Source organism: Neodiprion virginianus, chromosome 6 (assembly GCF_021901495.1).
Source record: "Neodiprion virginianus isolate iyNeoVirg1 chromosome 6, iyNeoVirg1.1, whole genome shotgun sequence".
NCBI classification, from domain to species: Eukaryota; Metazoa; Arthropoda; class Insecta; order Hymenoptera; family Diprionidae; genus Neodiprion; species Neodiprion virginianus.
The window spans coordinates 11755419-11777500 of record NC_060882.1 but is presented as its reverse complement, the minus strand read 5'-3'; the positions used below and the strand labels follow the sequence as shown (position 1 = coordinate 11777500).

The window sequence follows — 22082 nt, the reverse complement described above, 5'->3', positions numbered from 1 at the left end:
CGATAGATACTGAGACACTAGTAGACCTTATAGCGGTCGGCTTACCAAACCACGTGTCCGACAAAATTGACAGAGAAACTTTGCATGGAACGGAAGATCTCTACAACGAAATTGGTAAATTAGAACATCTTGTGGACAGAATTAAAATGGAAAAAAAAGAAAAATACGCTGATAGAAAATTCAAAAAAGTTGAAGAAAAGAAACCATGCCAAATCTGTGAAGATGAGAAAAGAGGTAAACGTTATCATCCTGAATCAACTTGCTAGTTTAGGGAAAAAAATGAAAAGAATAAAAGGACGGAACTAATAAAAAATGTCAATAATTCAGAGTTAGAAATAGAACTAAATGAAAAAAGTCCAAAAAACTCGAAGTAACACCATTAATAAAAATCGAGTTACTATTGAATGATTCTCTAGTAGTTTCTGGAATTTATGATTCAGGCTCAAATGTGTCATTAATTAATGCAAAATTATTGAAGATAAAACAAAAAAATTCAGAAAACATGGGAATGGTAAAATTGAAAACTATTAATGGTGTAAAGAAAACAAAAGGTATGGTAACTTTAAAAATAAAAATTTACAATATTGAAAAAACTATGGATATCTTTATTGTGGATAATGAAAATTTTAATTATGATTTTCTAATCGGTCTGGATTGCATCAAGAATTTCAATTTAATCCAAAATGAAGATCTAAGGATCATACAACGTAACAATAAAGAAATAAACAAAAATGCCTCGAATAAAGAAGATATAGAGAATAAAAATGTCGAGATTCCTGATGTACTAGGTGACAAACATGAAAAAAAAAAAAATATTTAGACTCGGAAGTATCAAAACAAGAAAACAAATACATGAACAAATGGGAAGTAAATTTCAACGAGCATATAAATACTAATGAATTTGAAATTTCAGTAAATCATTTAAGTTTACATCAACAACGAGAAATTGATAAATTGATAGATAAACACAGATCAGTATTTGCTAAAGACAAATATGACGTCGGCACTGTAAAGGATTATGAGGCCCATATCGACCTAATGGTAGATAAATATTGTTACAAACGCCCATACAGATGCACGATTGAAGATAGAAAAGAAATAAAGAATCAAATAGCAAAACTATTGGAAAAAAAACTGATCGAAGAATCATACAGCCCGTTTGCTGCCCCAGTTACTCTGGCATATAAAAAAGAAGATGAAAGAAAATCAAGATTATGTATAAACTTCAGAGAATTGAATAAAGTCGTTGTCCCTCAATCACAACCCTTCCCACTGATTGAAGATTTGATGGTGAAAACAGTAAACAGCAAATATTTCACAACGTTGGACATTAATTCTGCATTTTGGTCAATTCCTCTGAAAATTCAAGATAGACACAAAACTGCATTCATAACATAGGAGGGCCATTTCCAATGGACTTGCCTCCCATTTGGACTCAAAACAGCTCCAGCAATTTTTCAGAGAATATTGGGAAACATCATAAGAAAATACAAGCTCTCTGATTTTGCAGTAAATTTTATAGATGACATCATAGTCTTTTCAAGAACTTTTGAGGAACATATAACACACTTATCAAAATTGCTGGAGGCAATATTAACTGAAGGGTTCCGGCTAAAATTTTCAAAATGCACCTTTGCAAATAATCATGCGAATTATTTAGGTCACAGAATAGAAAATAATTCAGTAAAACCTCTGAAAGATTATTTAACGGCTGTCAAAAATTTTCCAGTCCCAGAAACAAGAAAAAATATACGTCAATTTCTGGGAAAAATAAATTTTCACCACAAGTTTATACCACATATTGCAATCATTCTGGACCCATTACACAACCTATTGAGAAAGGACGTACAGTTCAACTGGTCAGAAGAGTGTCAAGAATCGTTTGATAGAATAAAATCACTAATGTGCTCGGAACCAGTCTTGAAAATTTTTGATCCGGAGGTTCCAATTGATATTTACACAGATGCAAGCATCAAAGGAGTGGGAGCTGTGCTAAAACAAAGAGATGAAAATGGAGATAGTAAGCCAGTGGCTTATTTCTCAAGAAAATTAACTGAGGCCCAAAAGAAAAAGAAACCGATATACCTTGAATGCTTGGCAATAAAAGAAGCCGTAAAGTACTGGCAGCACTGGCTTATGGGAAAAACATTCATAATCTACACCGACCATAAACCCTTGGAACACATGAACATAAAGGCTAGAACGGATGAAGAACTAGGGGATTTGACATACTATTTATCCCAATATGATTTAAAAATAAAATATAACCCAGGAAAATCAAACCAAGAAGCAGACTGCTTAAGTAGGAATCCAGTTCTAGACCCTTATGAAGACACAGAAGATTTCCTGAAAGTGATAAATTTAATAAATCTAGAGGATATAAAAAGTGACCAAAATAAAAATCTAAATATACAACGTGATAAAAACAAACTGACAAAAAAAAATGAAATTTACTACAAAAAGACAAAAAAAAAGAGAAAAAATCGTATTATCAGAAGATTTAAGTAAAAACCTGACAGAAAATGTACACAAAACTTACTGCCATATTGGAAGAACTCAAATGCTGAATAAAATAACACCATTTTATACAGCGAAAAATCTCATTGAGAACATAAAAAAAATCTGTGATACTTGTGAAACTTGCAAAAAAAACAAATCAAGAAAAAAATCTAAATATGGTTTGATGTCACACTTGGGGCCAGCGTCATATCCTTTTGAAATTATATCTATCGACACCATTGGAGGTTTTGGTGGATCTCGTTCAACAAAAAAATACCTACATCTTCTCGTTGACCATTTTACGAGATACGCTTATATTCTAACATCAAGAAATCAAAACTCCAATTACTTTATAAAATTAACCAAGAATGTGACACAAAGTTACAACATCAACATGATATTAACAGATCAATATCCTGGCATAAATTCGAAAGAATTTAAGGAATTTCTAAAAGAGAAGAGCATCAAAATGGTCTTCACTGCTGTTGATGCACCATTTTCTAATGGTCTCAATGAAAGATTAAACCAAACCCTGATTAATAAAATACGATGCAAAATAAACGAAAGTGAGAAAAAATCGCGTGGACAACCATCGCACAAAAGTGTGTAGAGGCATATAACAAAACAGAACACACAATCACAAAATTCGCTCCAAAATACCTACTGGAAGGCGAAAATGTAAATATTCTACCACAGGAATTAAAATCAAAGTGTACAGATGATGATCTGAAAAGAGATAGAAAACTAGCCTTAAACAACACGATGAAGTCTCACAACTATAATAAAGAAAATTTTGATCTGCATCGAAAAGAATTGAAGTTAAACGTGGGAGACCGAGTTTACGTGGAAAATGGAAATCGACTAAATAGGAAGAAACTAGATGAATTGAGGATTGGACCATATAAAATACAAAAAAGGATTTCCAATTCAATTTATGAAGTCGACACCGGACACAGAAAAACAGAATCAAACCTCTTTCATGTTACAAAACTAATACCGGTGTTGGATGAGCACTGAACAATTACTTTAAGTATTACGCATAATTGTTCTTATCCCAGGGGGGGAGATGTAAAGAAAATCACGACACTCGTGTACTTGTGTCGTTGCTTCTCTCAAGTTTTGAATCTGCCGCGTTACCGACGAAGGCCACCGACCGATGGCGCGGTAGAGCACCGGCTTAGGGAGACGACGAGTAATTTTTGAGAGAGTAAAATTCAAAAAGAAAATATTCAACAACGTTGAACGAATAAGATCACGGTTATTACAAAACCTTTATGTAGAAATAAAATACTGGAATTAAAAGCTTTAAATGTTGTTTCTCTTACTTTTACAGGTAAGAACTGAGGTTATTAGTGAATTTTGTACATAGTGTAAATAAATCTCTTACTTTTACAGAAACGCAATTGAGTTTTTATTCTAACCTGAAACTGGATGCGGTAAGACTTATGACATATATTATTAATATATCGAGCAATTATTCATATTTATTAGTGTACCACGAGAAAAGTTCTCAGAGAATGAAAAAAAGTTTTCGGAAAATGAAAAAGAGTTTTCTGAAAACTTTTTTCCCATTTGATTGTTACGTCCTCCAGACTTCATATTCCTTTCCCACACTCTTAGTTACCTTACGCTCTGTAGTCTACTCTTATCGTTCGCGAGTCAGCAGATTCTTCCGTAACTCGCGGCTAGCTTGCCTCCTACATCCCGCAAAACTAGGCAGATCCATCCTAGCGCTTAAGCAAGACACCTATCCCTCTAAACCAAGACCATACCTTTTTCCCTCGACCGACTCCGTTGCATTGACTACTAATAAACAATCATATACTTTAAATCGATTACCTTCCCTTAATACCGATCCCTTTCTATTCCATTCACTTCCTGCATTGGGAGTAGTAGCACGCGAGTGCATAGTCGACGTGAACGGACCCTATTATAGCCAAATAACACCTTGGCTGGGCGTGGAGTAAGCTCCGATTGCCGCTCATCGGAGCCTACGCATTCTACCCCGTAACATTTTGGTGGCAGCGGACAGGATCGTCGACCTACCCCTCAGTGCAGTGCTGCATGATTTCTACGGAAGCGTTCAGTGCTCAAAATTTCTAACGCCGTACCAATCAGTGATAGCCGTGTTACGAACGAACTCCGGCCCACAAAGTACTTTGACAGGCATCCTGAATATATTCAACTCGCTACGGACATAGGCTCTGCAAAGAGTCCCCAATTTCAATAACTCCGTCATATTTTGGTACTATTGAAATTCATCGTTACGTACGACGTCGAATCACTGTGTAGCGAGTGGAAATTCAGTGCGATAGCCAAGTTAAGCTACACACCGCATCTGAACACATCACCATTCGAACCGACAAATATTGAATGGACCCTTCCCGCTCGTTCGGACTCCTGCAACCCTGTTGAGACGAGGATCTGGACCCGAGAGTGGCATCGCCCTAAGACCTGGATTACCACACTTATTTATCAACACGCCACGGAGTACCTTATCTATACCCTCCTCGTGCCGACGCATGACGTGTATCGCCTCCTCAAGTTTCACCTGCGTCCAGCTGCCTACAACCATGCTGCACTCTGTTTTTGCGTTTGCCTTCGCCCTGTAAGTCTACTCTATGTCTTAGTGTTGAGTTGATATTTTTATTCCTGTACTTGCAATACCCTGCTTGAATCGACATGGCACCAACTAACCAAACCGGTTCAAACTTTTGGTCAGTAAAAGATGTCTTGCCGACAATCCCCCCTTTCGACGGCCACAACATGCCCTTCGACTCATTTGTAGAACAATTACGTCACGTAGAGACTTTTATAAAAGCTTCGGATAAAATGACATTCGCCAAATTTGCGCAATCAAAGGTTACAGGCCCCGCTTCTCAATATTTAATAGACATTAACTCTAATGACGTCGAGGATCTCATAACTGCCCTTAGCAGAGCATACCGACCGGATATCCCCCTACGCCAGTTATCTGCTCAATTAGATAGAATGACACAACAACCATATGAGCGCATCATAGATTACTCGTGCAGAATAAGAGCAATATCAAAAGAAATAAGCACAGCGATCATAGCCAAGCACCCACCAGACTTAGCAACGCTTCTAATGAATGATCTAAAGAAGGATACCTCTAGACCGTTTGTTAGAGGGCTTCGTCCAGAATTGGAGTGGAGAATCGCTACTATCAGACCATTACCAACCTTCGAAACTGCCGTCAGCATCGCCGAAGGTGTAGAAGCCGAGCTAATTAACCGTCAGATGCAATTCTCTGCACAATATTTTACCCCCGCTACACCCATGTGCCTGCCGTTACCCCCCCCCCCCCCCCCATACTGCTCCTCCGTTTCAGGTGCCCACCACGACCTCCTTCACCCCCCCCCCCCCCCCCCTGATGTCATTGCCCACAGCTGGTTACGTTTATCAACCAGCGTCCCGTACCGAACCCGGAACCTACGCCCAAGCGCTCGATCCGAACACCAGTTCTGCTGACCACGTTAATGCTCTGCCCAGAACTTGTCAATTTTGTAACCACCAGGGTCACTCCATCACGGAATGTCACCGTTTGCAAAGTAAAAGATATTGTACTAAATGTCGCAGAATGGGCCACTTCCACAATGAATGCAACCGGACCAACAGAAACCAAGAACTATACTGCGACAATTGTAATCGCAGAGGCCACACAGTAGACCGATGTAGATCCTTTCCGCGTAATAACCAAGGCAATGCAGGTCCAAATGAACATTTAGACGGGAACATCGCCCGCGGGGAGAACGCGCCCGCGAGCAATGCAAACAACTAGCGTTCCGATCTTCACGTCATATCCTCATAACAACTTCAGCTGACCCTACACTAATTTCGATCGACACCCCCGAGCAAATAAAAATATCTACATTTGTTATTGACACCGGTGCAGACGTCAACTTGGTTGAAGAAAGTTCCGTTAGGCCCCTCGTACGACGAACAACCGACGAACGTTTGCCGCTAACTGGTATAACAGACAAAAAGACGCAAACTATCGCAAAAACTGAAATACGTTTTAATAATAAATCCCATACCTTTCACCTGGTCCCTGACTTGTTTTCGATTCCGCACGACGGTATCTTAGGCCAGCCCTTCTTACGAAAAGAGAAAGCAACTATTTCTTTCAACTCAAACTCGGTGATGCTTGGATCCTCATTGCCAATCCACTTTGATGAATTCGATGAACCCTCGTCCACGCTCGAAAAAACGCGCGTAATTACAATACAGGCCCGTACCGTGAAAGCCATCCCACTAATAGTTGCGAACCCAGACACTGAAGTAGGCTACCTAAAACGCGTCGATTTAGGCAACAATGTTCTATGTGGTGAAGCGTTAGTTGAAAACCAGAACGGCATCGCTTACTCGTACGCGTTCAATTGTAACGAATCTGCTGTAGAGATAAGACTCTCAACAGTAACCCTAGACGACTTCGACGAGCCACTGAGTACAGTCATGCCCAACGCTACCCCCACTGCACCGAGTAACCACCACAGCGAAGCCCGCGCCAAAACCCTCGTTTCGCACCCAAGCCCTCTCCTCAGTAATTCATTAATCCTTTCTACCGCCAAGCGTACATCGCGACCGACTACTAATCCCCCTCCCCCTGCCCCGTCCAGTCCACTGACCTCGCGCAACTGCAATCCGATCCTCCTATCGCCGACGACAGTACACCTTGTCCCTGTGCCGCAACAGTGCTCTTGACCGACGGTAGGTTAGAAAGATTGGATGTCCTAAGGAGCAGCTTACATCTTGATCATTTAAATGACACCGAAAAACAATCTATATTCAACCTCGTAACAGAATTTAACCATCTCTTTTATCTCCCAGGTGATAAATTAGGCCACACCAATTTATCTCATCACACTATCCCCACGACGGACAATACGCCTATTCGTACCAAACAATACCGTTTTCCCAAGATTCACAAAGACGAAATCGAATCCCAAGTTGATAAACTACTCAAGCAAAATCTTATTAAACATTCCTCATCTCCGTATAATTCCCCGGTGTGGATCGTTCCAAAAAAACCGGATAGTAACGGCAATAAACGATGGCGTATGGTAATCGACTGCAGAAAACTTAATGAAAAAACAGTCGGCGACGCATACACCATGCCCGATATCACGGAAATCCTTGACCAGCTTGGCTCAGCTAAATACTTTCCATATTCGACCTTGCTGCCGGGTTCCACTAAATTCCCATGCATCCGGATCACAGCACGAAAACCGCATTTTCGACACCTAGAGGCCATTATGAATTCTCTCGTATGCCCTTCGGACTAAAGAACGCCCCCGCCACGTTTCAAAGGCTCATGGACCAAGTCCTCCTAGGCCTACAAGGCAACGAGATGTTCGTATATTTAGATGACATAGTTATTTACGCTCGAAACTTGCAAGAACATAAAATTAAATTCCGGAAATTAATGAAGCGACTAACCGCTGCTGGTTTAACTCTACAGCCAGACAGGTGCGAATTCCTGCGCAAGGAAGTCGTTTACCTCGGACACCTTATAACTGAGTCAGGAGTAAAACCTGACCCTGGTGAACTAATAGCTGTAAAAGAGTATCCCGTCCCCAGTAGTCCCAAAAATGTTAGACAGTTCCTTGGCCTTTTAGATTACTACCGATGATTTGTTCCAAATTCTGGAAAAATTGCTAAATGCCTTAACAATTCAACGAAGAAGGATACCCCTTTCGTCTGGACGTCCGAACACCAGTCTGCCTTCGAAACCTTACGCGATTGTTTATGCAAAGAACCAATTCTACAACACCCGGACTTCAACAAACCATTTGCGCTCACTACAGACGCGTCAACATTCGCGATAGGTGCAGTTCTCGGCCAAGATAAAGACGGTGCCGACCTACCGGTAGCATACGCGTCCCGAGCCCTCAAGCCCGCTGAATTGAACTACTTACTACCTGGTAAAGAATTCTCAGCCGCCTACTGGAGTATGAAACACTTCCGCCCCTACATCTATGGTCAGAAGTTCACTTTAATAACAGACCACGAGCCACTCAAATGGGTAAAATGCGTCAAGAAGCCTAATTTCCGTTTATTACGGTTGAGCTTAGAACTAGCAGAGTACGACTTCGATACGAAATACAAGTCCGGAAAATCTAATACCAACGCTGATACTCTGTCCAGGAACGCACCGCCCGACACCGCTCAAATTCTTCCTATAGATACAAAACGCCCCCGTCCAACGACTGATGCCTCTAGCGATAAATCAAATGAACGCAGTAAAAAGACTCAGCAGTACGCCAGACGCCCTTGACATACCACAGACGAGTCCACGAACCCAACTCCGCTGAAACACCCTAAAATCTCACAACCCTGTTAAATGATATACTCCTCTGATTCCTCTGATTCCTCTGATCCCTCCGACGATGAGTTCAGCGATAAAGAAACCCCGTTGCTCCTCAAACCCTGCCGCTTTGCCCCGGCGCTGATCCCTGTAGATCGCTAACCTAAACGCCACCGCGAAACAAATTCTTCAACAAATCCTGGGCCTCATAAAAGACCATACCTGAGCTATTTTTCAGATTCTTCCCTTAGCTCGGATGACTTACAGACCCCAGAAACTGAATCAGGAACTGATGACTTTGGTCCATCCCCCGATTTACCAGGCCCTTCTTATAGCGATTTCCTCATAGGAAGCGAAACTTTTTTTTTTGTGCGTAATAGACGTATCAAGGAAATAAAAGCTGACCTATCACAGCAAAAGGATAACTTGGCTCATTGCATATACGCTGACTGCCAAATGTCAAAAAGAATTGCTTCAGAACTGACAGAACGTAAATTCATAAACCGCGAACAACTTAGAGAATTCGACCCGACTGTGACTGACGTTATTTCTGTAGTCCATGAAAACCGAGAAATTTATAACCTAGTTACAAAGCCCAAATACAGTGACAAACCTTTGCCACACGTTTTTTTTTTTGACACCTTGGTTAACTTTAGGAAAACCTTGCAAGAAGATGGACTAACATCTGTCTCGATACCATTGATAGGTTGCGGACTCGATGCTCAAAACCAACTATGCGCACTTCATATCGACAGACTGCGCTTGTATCAAGGGTATACTAGCCCAACTTGCTGACGAGAATGTGGGTATATTCGAGAACACGGAGAAGAGAGAGAAAGGACGACGAAGGATGAGAAAGAGAGAAGAGGAGGGAATAAGCGACGGATAGTCAGTCGGCCTAGAACACCTGGCCAGAGAGGATCGTATCTCACAATCGTCAACAATTACCCATCAGAAACACCTCAATAATTATTACGAATATTGTTATAACAATCAATCGGGCTATAGCCAACAGTGGAAAAAGGGATCAGAGGGGGACGCCTGGATAAGAACATTGGACAGAGCGTCCAATACCCACGACGCTGGAGCCGCGATTCGATCTGACCATTTCTCTTTCGTACCATCGATCTCACACGGAACTCGGCCTTATGTACGACACATCATCCCGGGGAATATCTCCAGGAACGAGGAAGACGCTAAGCCCACGGGAATTAGACGAACACCGAGTTACAAATTAAGAACAGTTTGTCGATTTATTGTTGAGGTCGTATGATAAAACAAGAATTGGTAACAACCCTTCAAGGTTTCGGTCACCCATCTCTTCATTTTGTGTTTTTTCTTCCCTAAATAGTTAATAAATAAAAGATATTCTTACAAGAATATCGTTGACCCAAGAATAGTAATGAGGCCTCGGCCGTGAAAATTTGATATCATTGAATCCAAGCACAATAGTCGACGTATTTTCACCCTAGTATTGAAAACAAAAGGCACAGATAAAAGCAACCTATACGATATCTTCAAGCTATTGTTCAAACTGACAACGGCTTCAGCTGATTCAAACCGAAAGTCTCTTGCCCTCCCGATAACCGATGACAGTTTAGACGCTCTACATCCTCGCATTATCCGAAAACTTCTATCCTATATTTTCGCAGACTTAGAAATTCAAATCATGCTTTGTCGCGAAACACGACTGTCATCCCAGACAAACGTTTACGAAAAGAAATAATCAGAGAATGCCACGAATCGTTGGTCGGCGGTTATCAAGGTGTCACTAAAATATATAACCGCATTAGACAAAAATATTTTTGGCCCCGTACGAAAGAACAAATCGAAGATTCCATAAGAATTTGCGAGAGTTGCCAAAGAAAAAAATTGGTCAGAGTAAAAACCAAATTGCCAATGATAACGGACACGCCTGCCGATGCATTCGACAAAGTGGCATTAGATATTGTTGGACCTCTACCCTTTACTAAATCAAACAAAAAATATCTCTTGACGATACAATGCAATTTGACAAAATTCCTGGACGCCATCCCTTTACCTGATGGCACCGCCAAAACGATAGGCGCAGCATTCGCAAAAGAATACATTACACGTTACGGTGCTCCTCGAGCAATACTTACAGACCAAGGATAGAATTTTATGAGCAAGATCATCAAACAATTTTGTAAACTTTTCAAAATCAAGCAAATACGAACCACAGCATACCGCCCACAGTCTAACGGATCTCTAGAACGCAGTCACCTTGTTCTCACTGAGCACATCAAACACTACACGGGTGCTGGTAAAGACTGGGACGATTACATCCGCTTTGCAATTTTCTGTTATAACACCGCAGAGCACGAAGGTACTAACTTCACACCCCAACAACTAATTTTTGGCTCTCAAGCCAGACTTCCGACAGACGCGAACCCTGCCAGCGCGTATACCCATTCCTACGATTCCTTCCTTCTAGATTTAATCGCTAATCTATCCAGCATACGAAAACACGCCGCGTCCAACCTACAACAAGCAAAGCATCGTTCCAAGACGTATTACGACCGTAATGTCAACAGCCGAAATTTCGAAGCAGCTCAAAAGGTCTATCTACTAAATGAAACCCGATCCAAATTCGACGACCATTATAAAGGAGTGTATACGATCAAGCATATTCTTACGAAGCGGAAAATTAAGAGAGGAAAAGGATTTATTTAGTGACGAAGCTCTCCTGTCAAAGTCTCGAGATAGACTGTTTTTACAATAATGTAGGTTGACGCAGCAACCTTATTCTTTTGGAAGATATAAGAGATTTATAAACGTCTTTTATCTATGATGACTACTAGATCATTTAAAAGGGGACAAAACGGGTGATTTCACCCTTTGTAACAATATAATTGACAATATCAACGCTGAAATTTGAATTACCCCCCGAAAAACTAAAATCGTCCATTTCAACAAATTGAAATTGGCACAAGAAGAAAGCAACTAAAATTAAGAAAAAAATCAACAGCCATATGCTATCAAACTGCCTGCGATCGCGTTACATTACGTCTCATACTCTTGCATATGGTTGCAGGTGCAGTGCTCTCGACAGCAAGACAGACGATTCGACTAGCGTCGCGATTAAGCAACTGAATCAGAACCCGGGAATTTTCTTCGAACAATTGCAAGATCTACGTACATATAACAAAGAATGGACTTTGCTGAACTACATAGACCTCCAATATTTATTCGACCGACTTGACCAAACATCAGAATTCTTAACCAACCGAAGGAAAATGCTCTGTCGCAAAAAACTACCGTTACACTGGCGACCATATTCAAATGTTGGCTGATAGAATAAAAACCATGAAACTATACCAAAACCGAATAGAATATTCAGTTGGCCATCGCACAGGTGTTACGCCCCGACGTACCGCCTTGGCGTACCTCTTTCAAAATTCCATTTCATTCCATTTCTTTAATTTCTTCAATGCACAGATATTATTTCATCAAAATCTCATATTCTAATAACGGCGAGTTCCACCCCTCCCGGCAAAAGTCACGTAGAGACCAACAATGATTCCTAGTATAAGGTTCAACTTTCTTCTATTCAACTGGTACCAAGAACGGAGATAAAAGACTGCTGAATTAGCATCAGTAGCGCTCAGTCTGGAAATATCCCTCTTTTCAAGTTAAAACTATAATCAATAACTAGGATAAACCACTACCTTTGGAACCACCAAATTAAAATAGATTACTTATTAGGATGTATGAATGAATGTGTGAACATTGCATGTAAATATCTTTTGTTCATATTTTCAATGTGTCACCGACGAGATTGAGAATCGTCGGAACACCGTCGAAGAGCGTGAACTAACGCTGACCATGTGGATTTGGGCACCAGGAGGTCGCCCTCACACCTCATTGGCTAATTACTGTTGTAACTTATTACAACTACAGCTCCTTGGACCCTCGGGCCCAAGAAGCCGCGTCTTTCGTCTGTCAAGTCGCGAGGTGCGTGGACGTCAACCCGTATTAGCCCTTCTTGAGCAATAGTAGCGTTCGGAAAATCTTAGTTGTGACCGGCCTAAAGTCTCGCGCTAATTCGTCAAATTCGAGCATTCAGTTATTCTGTTAGCTGCAAGAGACTCACTATCTTCTACGTTTCCATCTTTTCTGTGCTTTACTAAATCTCATCATTTCGAGAATAGACATTTTTATGCCTTCCATTTTCCATAATGAAATTGAGTTCGGCCCTGATTCAACCGAATCAGGTAATTTTAAGTGATAATAATAATAATTACACTATCATTTTTAATGAATAATCGTTGGAATCATTTTTAACATACATCAAAATCAGAAAATTGACACTTTCAACTATATCTTTCGATCGCAAGATATCATTCTAAATCTACAAAGACCAAGTGACCGACGTTCAACATCGTTCGATTGATCAACTCTTCCGAACTTGAGGTGAGGCCCTGGTCCAGAATTCTACTGACGCAGACCGACACGATCAGACGGCTCTCAATCTCGTCGACCGATTCACCTAAAGATAAGTCAATCCGAGTGTTAATCTTCGAAATTGAACGAATTCTTGTTTCACCTTTATAATCAAAATTTACTTCAGTAATAGCAAGTCAAGAATTGGTGGCTAGCTTCACTACCCCCAATTAAATCATACTTATTGTTTCCAAGAATTAACCAACAAGACTTAACAATAGGATATATAATTGATTTAAGATAATCTAACAAGAGAGATACAATATCGAATAATCACGACAAGCTAGTTATAACCATCGTTCAGAGTAGATGTTCCTGGTACCAAATAATAATATCCTTTAGAATAGAACAACACACGATTTGTATAAACTCGAACACTTTATAAATTGTTACTTTCGGCTCTTATGTCATTATCACCATTGATTGTTACCAGACATTTCAAATCAAAACAGAATATACTTCATCTTTTACCAGTTAAATCATATTAAACCATTTATTTTGAACGACCTTTTTCCCATTTTTATTATTATAAAATTGCCTCAACAATTCAAACAAACCTCACAGACCTGTACAGGACTATAGCAACACGATCCTACAAATTACCGGCTTATCGAAAGGTAGGTCTTTTCTTAGTTTTAATAATTATTCATTATCGTTACGTGGGAGCTTGATTATTCAATTAATCATTAACTACCACCGCTCAGTACACTCTCACCCCCACGTAACACCGGTCTCCGGAAGGGAGGCAAGAATCAACCCATCGCTCAGAAAACAATCTTCGGATGGATTCTATCAGGCACCACCAATGCGTCAAACGCATCCACCAACACCACAGTGAGTCACCACTGCTCAACAAGTGACTCACTATCATCCATGGTTCAACAGTTCTGGCAACAGGAGGATCTACCCAACGCTCCTCCTATCTTGACATCCGACGAGCAAATTTGTGAGAACACATACGCTACCGGACACTCACGAACGCCCGAAGGTCGCTACATCGTGCGACTACCAACGTCATCAAGAACAATGGACTTGTCGGACACCCGGAGAGCAGCCGAAAGAAGTCTCAATTACACCTTCAAACGCTTTAGACACAACAAGGGGCTTGAGCAACATTACCACGAGTTCATGTCCACCTACGAAGCCATGAAACACATGGAAGTGGCCGAACGACCCAAGCCAACTAGCAACGTCTGCTACCTTCCTCATCACGGAGTGTGGCGAGAGTCCAGCACCACTACACCACTTCGAGTAGTATTCAACGGATCCTGCCTCACTCACCAAGGAATCTCTCTCAACCATTTCCTGTTAAAGGGGGAGAATTTGCTGCCAGCTCTATCTGACGTCCTGCTCAGATGGAGAACCCATCGCTTCGTCATCGCTGCTGACATCGAGAAGATGTACAGGCAGATTCTCGTACATCTAGACGACAGAGACCTCCAAAGAATACTGTGGAAAACCGAGCAAGATCAAGACCCACGCGAATACCGACTCAACACCGTGACGTACGGTCTCGCTTGTGCTCCCTTCCTAGCCATCAGGACCATCCGACAGCTGGCTCATGATGAGCAGACAAATTTTCCACTTGGAGCATCTACTCTGCAACGAGACATCTACGTTGATGACATCCTCACTGGGGCAGACAATCAAACGCAACTCCTCAGTCTTCAAAAGGAACTTCGGGAGATATGCATGGCGGGCGGATTCCCACTTAAGAAATGGATGTCAAACAACTCCACTCTGCTCGCACACATTCCAGAGTCAGATCGTTTAGTAAAAGGCAACATGTCGTGGTCTCCAACAGAGGAAACTCACTCCACACTGGGGCTTCAATGGAGCCAGCTATCGGACACCTTCCTATTCACCGTTCGACCTACCACCACCAAAGCTAATACGAAGCGATCAATTCTGTCACAGGCAGCTCAACTCTTCGATCCATTAGGATGGCTCACACTCGTAACAACTCGAGCAAAGATCACCATCCAGTTAACACGGTTGATTAACGCCAAGTGGGACGATCCTCTTCCTCAACACATCTTACAAGACTGGAGGGAGTTTCACAGTCAATGGACAACTTCGGTCTCACCGGATTGACCCGTAATACGACCTGCACTGCTACGCTACGCTACGCCACGCTACGCTACAGTCACAGACCATCACGCAGACTTTTAGAGAACTGCATGACGGACTCTTTTCAACTGGCAACAGCCAGCCCAACAAAAAGGGCGAGTTTCCTCAACCCACCAAGGACCACACCGATTCGTCACCTAACCTCATCGCTGAAGCCTCCACCTCGGTGCAATACAACCCAGGCAATTCCTTCAATAGCGTGGCAACCGAAATACTAACTACCTTGTACATCAGTAAATAAAAACTATGAATAAATAAGGTGTAAATACAACATAAACAAATAACTCATCTTTGAAACTACAGCGATCTACTCCTTCCACGTGACTCGGTCGAACAGCTAACAACAAATAGCGAACACATTTATTCAATGTTACATGTCCGAGTCGTTTATCCAACTGTTGTGTGTATTGTCAAACCTAACCATTTAACATATATTTTTCTTCCACGCTACTTGAGCACCTTCTCCACCAGATAGATATCCGGATGTTCAACCTTGAGGAATTCTTGTTCGTAGAAACCACCAGCGATGGGTTGATCTCGGTAGTCACTGAGCTTGTACGTCACAGGATGAGTATTTTCCACTCGACTTATAGTGAATATCTCCGTCGTCCAATTAGGAGTGTAAACTTTCTCGAAGGCATTTTTGAATTTGCTGATTCGAACTTTGTCGCCGGATTTGAACTTTGCCGATTTGGTAGGTTTCGCTCGAAGCTCTCCGTACGCCTATATATCATACATATGATATATCGGCTATTTCGATGAAGAGCAAGTCTGGAGATGATGTTGCGAAGGCAATGGAGTCTGTGCTTGTCCAAGGACGGGTACCGAAAAAATTACACGTCGACAGAGGAACGGAATTTCACAACTCGAATTTTGAACCTTTTATGCACGCTATGGAATCAAACTTTTCAACACGTACAGTAATTTGAAGGCTTCGATCTGCGAACGCTTCAATCGCACGCTCAAAAGTCAAATGTGGAAACGGTTCAGCACGCAAGGAAGCTACAAGTGGCTCGATATCTTATCTGATTTGGTTTCGGCTTACAACAACACGAAACATCGAACCATACGAATGAAACCGTCGGATGTCACCGTTGCAAACGAAAGGCGGTTATTACGTCAGGCGTACGGAGAGCTTCGAGCGAAACCTACCAAATCGGCAAAGTTCAAATCCGGCGACAAAGTTCGAATCAGCAAATTCAAAAATGCCTTCGAGAAAGTTTACACTCCTAATTGGACGACGGAGATATTCACGATAAGTCGAGTGGAAAATACTCATCCTGTGACGTACAAGCTCAGTGACTACCGAGATCAACCCATCGCTGGTGGTTTCTACGAACAAGAATTCCTCAAGGTTGAACATCCGGATATCTATCTGGTGGAGAAGGTGCTCAAGTAGCGTGGAAGAAAAATATATGTTAAATGGTTAGGTTTGACAATACACACAACAGTTGGATAAACGAATCGGACATGTAACATTGAATAAATGAATTTTTGTAAAAACGTATGTGCCTCTTTATTTTATACCCGATACATAACAAGTATGCATCTTTATTTTTTAGACAATCGACAGACGTATGCATCGTTGTATAATTTTTATATTTCGAAGCGTTCTTATTCACTATCCTACATAATAATATTTTATACATCATGGCACAGGTATAAATTAAATCCTACATATATTACGATACGGTAATTACAAAGCTGAGGTACAGGCTTGTAGTCCCACGGAAGCGTGTCTGTTGTGTTTTGAAACACGATCCGCTTGTCGTCATTCCAGCTCAGTGCCACTTTCTGCTGTTCTACAGTGTATACCTCGTGTTTTCAATTTAATATCAAATGCTGATTTCTAGAGAAATTTTTACGTTTCAGAGCACATTCCAAATAATCGTTGAAAGTTATTTTTCTCAACGCTGATCCTTTGACACCTTTGGCACGTTTATAGTCTTTCTCGTCTCCCAAGACTCGGAATGCGTACAATTTTGCTCTTAATCCTACAAATTCCAACATTATTTTCCCGTTATTCTCATCTTCCATTAGGCCGAGAACTTTGTTGTTCGCTAGAGGCATTCCACAAGGGTTATCAAGCGGATAATTAGACGTATCGAATTTATGCAAGTCTTCCTTCATATGTTCGTATATGTTGGGGACGGTAAAGTTGTAAATCAAACTGTCGGTATCCGTATACATTAATTTTGCTCGGTTACCAAATTTCCGTTTAATATAATTATAATGAAAATCGTAGATATATGTTTTAGACAGATCCAGGATGGAGAAACCTGCATACAATGGTTTATTCATCTTGACTTTCGTTTTACTCATTTCGACGATAATTATATCTTTGTCGTAAACGGTGCAGCTGTGAAAATTAGGTTTGGCTATGGTAGCTCTAGCACCGTACCGTCCATCCCATTCGGTGACCAATCGAACATCTCTGTACTTTCGCACGTTTTCCATTGCTTTGCCAAAAACTGCGTTGTTCATCAGTTTGTGGAAATTTTTCTCGAATTCGTTGTGAGATTTTTTCCGCAAATCGGTATTCAAATCTATGTAATTTTTGAGCCACGGGGTTTGCCTGAATTTGAGAACTTTGTGAATTTTGAGTAATTCTAAGCCCAATTCCAAACATTGTTTCAAAACGCGATAGTGAACAACGTAGTTTTTCTTGGAAAGTAGCGTGGTCGTCAGTTTCGGCTGTTTATTGTTCGAAACCGAAGGTATATAGTGCTCCGGACACAACGGTAAATCTTTATGAGTTTCATGCAACTCCTCAGGATATTCCAAATCTACCTCCAGTATGTAACCAAACTCCGTTTCGTTCGGGATGGCAAGAACGTCGCACTCTCTGAAACCTGACACTCATTCGAAGGAATTACACAGCAGAGCAAAGCTCATAGCAGCACCGTACAAATTATCAACGTCAAAGTACATGAGATAAGATTCTTCGACCTCAGGATCGAATGCCTCCCCCATGTACCTGTTGTTAGCCTTTGCGTATCTGTTCGAGCACTGAGACACACCACCTCGAATACCTTTTTCGATAAACATAACCATATGTATGTCGGTGAGAAGCTCGAGCTCGGTGCCTGTACATTTTAACATTGCATCAAACGACAGACCGGGCGCTGTGTAGTAATGTAACGGGTCCAGTTTGTACGTCGTCCAACAATTCTGTCGAAAATTTTGAAAAACGTCAGCCAGTAAAAACACGTCCGTCTGTAAATACAAGTCCGAATACTCTCCCAAAGTTTGAACATTAAAAGTTTGCCAAACTTCACATGCATGTGCACAGTCGTCGTCTGATATATCCCGATCATTTAATTTTGAGTAAAATTGTTGTTTGGATGGTAGACGTCTGTCCTCGAGCTTCTCCCAATTATCTATATACTCGTACGGGAACACTCCTTTTCTGGTCAATAACTGAAATTTATCTGAGCTACGATAAAATTTTCGTGTGATTGATTTTTGATCATGACCGAGATACGTTGCTAATTTCTCAAGACTACTGGGCATAAAGCGGAACGAATCTATGAATCTAAACTTGATATCTGTCCCCTTGAGATATTTTGTAAAAGAAATGTACTTTTATTTGTTTACGGGTAGAAGCTCAATTGTACCCTCGAACGATGTAGCCAGTGCTTTGATCAGAAAATGTGAATCGTAACCCGACAAATTGTGGAATATCACTGGGATAGTGTGCGAAATTTGGTAATTTTGATTGCAACCTCGATCAGCAGCACCACGGTACTTTCCTGTGAAATGGCAATGATCACGATGCTTCACGTCTGTGAGTGTAAACGGTTTTTCACAAATGTGACACACTGTTGTTGAATGAAATTCGTAGATTTGATTGAAATTGAGCGGTTCCATCGGTACAACAGTTTTAAAATAAGCTTCTAACGAATGTGCCAAGTCCTCTAACTCATTCACAAACCATTGAATGCAAGTCTCTCCACGATTAATTTTGAATTTTGAAATTGAATCGTCGAACGCACAATGTAGATAGTAAGCTATACTATACGGAAGATGCTTCTGATAAATTGTTCTATTTTCCCCAAAACTTCTAAGAGTGGGCTGCAGCAAACATTCTAGACCTGCGTAAATGCAGAATGGAACGGTTTCTTTGTGCTTGAAATTTGAAAATTTGAAAATTCTGTCCTCTTCTGCTGGTAAGGCAACTTTGGTTTTATTCAAATTTGTGCAATCTACATTGTGCTTTGTTAAAAATCTTTCAGATTGAAAGTGAGTCAAACATCTATCACATAACCAAGTACGACATTTATGTTTAGAAAATTGAGAACTTGTTAGTCGAGACAGAATTCGAAAACAAGTAAAATGAAAGATTCTGTTTTTTTCATAATTTTCCATATCAACACCATCGTCATCGTCAGTGATTTCAGTTTTTGTCGCTAAAAGATGAATTACAGGTTTATCAGATGTTCAGTGCGTGAGCGTCGTTTGTGCCCGTGCCATTGCGATCTCCATGCGAGCCGCGCTCGAACGACTCGTCTCCGCAGGGATGCCAAATCTCGCGTAGACGAGGAGGCGAGCGCGCATTACGCATTTTTGAAAACAGTCGAGTTCAATCGTCCGTCTAGTGACGATCGTCAGTGATGTCGTGCGCGAGAGAGTCCGTGCGTTCTCTCGTACCACGACCATAAACGAGAGGCCCAAATATACTCTCGTATACGTTCGCTCTACGGAGTAAGGTAGATGAGTACGGCCCGAGTGTCTCTCATTCTACACGGGACCGAGTGCCCATACACACATACCAAGGGTCTTGCACCCTTTCATCATAAAACGAGCCCAAGCGCTCTTGGTATACTACCAACACGAGAGGACCAAATATACTCTCATATACGTTCGCTCCTCGGAGTAAGGCAAATGCAAATCATACGAAATTCGATCGAATCGAATAAAACAAAAATCGCAATACGAAACGCACTCGAGATCGCGGTGGCATTAGCCAAACGGGTTGTAACAGGCATATACACATTCATATACACAATCGACACATTCATGTGCGCGACACACCCTTTTATACGTTTACAAATAAACGTTCATACGTCGTGGGTTTTTATGCCGTAAGGCTTTTCCCACAAGAGCCAATAAACATTCATAATTCGATGGCTCAAACGCGAGAGTTTTTTATTCAAGAAAACCTCAACCTCTATCCTTCATACTAATAAAAAAGGTTCAATACAAAACTACGAGGCAACTTTGCCTATGAAGAAGCTTTGACAATACATCAGACTCATTCTGACTCAGGTGAATCGGTACTACTTCACTTTTCTTCCGACAACCGTGGTCTATACCACAAACGCTAATGGAAAGTCCATTAAGTTTCTCAAATTTTGGGATGGTGTTTTTGTTCAGAGACTGTAACGTGGCATTTTCGATGCGCGTCCCAAACGGCTCCCCGAACCCTAGATGGAGCTCGAAATTCGGGCACTTGCGGATCAGACCGCGAATCATTCCGAAAAGGAGCGCCAGAACAAAAGTCACGCATCCGATACTCCGAGGGGGGACAATTTTCGGTTTCGCAAAGACGATTTTTCAGGATTTTTCTTTGTTTTTTCTTTGGTTTTGAGTACATGCGGCATCATACACGGGATCGGCGGCAAATTCGGACGACGTTACAGAATTGCAGTCGCGACGGGTCGCGACGACAGGAGGGCCTCGCGCAAGGCTACGGAGAGAGCGACAACGTAGAGCTCTGACGCGAGGGAACCCAAGCGGGACGAGATTCCCGTTGGTGGCCGGCGAACCATAGCCTCCCCCTCGCCACGCTGACGTCAGGCAACCTCGCGAAGTCGTCACGACGCCACTGTCGAACTGAGGGATACCGGAGACTGGACAACCAATCAACACCCCGCGACAGCGGGAGTCAACGATAGCGATAAGTTAGGCTATAAGAATGTCGTAACGAAAACGCCAACGCGGGAGAATTTTGGACAACGGATAGCGCCTATGTTCGAGGCATGTTTGTGACGATTCTTCTTCGGCTTAAATTCCGTGATTCTCGCCACAATTTGTTAACATTTGAATAATTGAGATGAATGTGGATATTCGGATTGGGTGAGGAGGCCAAACAGAATATTCGCAAAATTATGACGAGAGGTATCTGATTTATGTTGAAATTACGGAATATGTATATAACTTTCGGAGTGCAACACGCACTGTGGGAGCTTACAATGGCTCGAGATAAAAAAAAAAAAAGCATTCACACCTCATTCATTCAAACACGTAAAATAAAAATGACCCTGCATGGAGGTTACGTTCTGGAGATGACTGAGAAACTGGTAATTGATTTTACTCAGATTCACTATCAAGAAACTCAAAACGAAAATCATGTGACATAAAAAGAAATTTTTGGTAAATCTATCAGGTGCTATTCAAGCTTCGCAGAAACATCGAATGTGGCACAGTACGCCTACGATTCGATGTCGGGTTAACTTAGCTCGCAGTCCTTTTGTTGATTGTGGGTGGCTCAGCGGCTCCGGAGATGATTTCCTGGATTTTGGCGGCGGGTCCCCGGCAATGAGTCGTCGCTGAATTTCACCGGGATGCAACTCCTGATTTTCAATGGCCCACAGGCTCCGAGATGAAGTTGGTGAAGTCGATGATTCGTAACAATCAACGAAGTTTTTTGAACGAAACG

General features: G+C 41.5%; 1 protein-coding gene across 1 annotated transcript; it reads left to right on the top strand.

The window, feature by feature from the left end:
- Window positions 1-14164: 14164 nt before the first annotated feature.
- On the top strand, window positions 14165-15385 carry LOC124307283 (uncharacterized). Its single transcript, XM_046768803.1, has one exon. It carries the CDS (start codon window positions 14165-14167, stop codon window positions 15383-15385), a length of 1221 nt encoding a protein of 406 aa, XP_046624759.1.
- The last annotated feature ends 6697 nt before the right edge of the window (window positions 15386-22082 follow it).

Coding starts and splice junctions, on each gene's coding strand:
- LOC124307283 (XM_046768803.1), top strand. CDS start 14,165: ATGGTTCAACAGTTCTGGCAACAGGAGGATCTACCCAACGCTCCTCCT.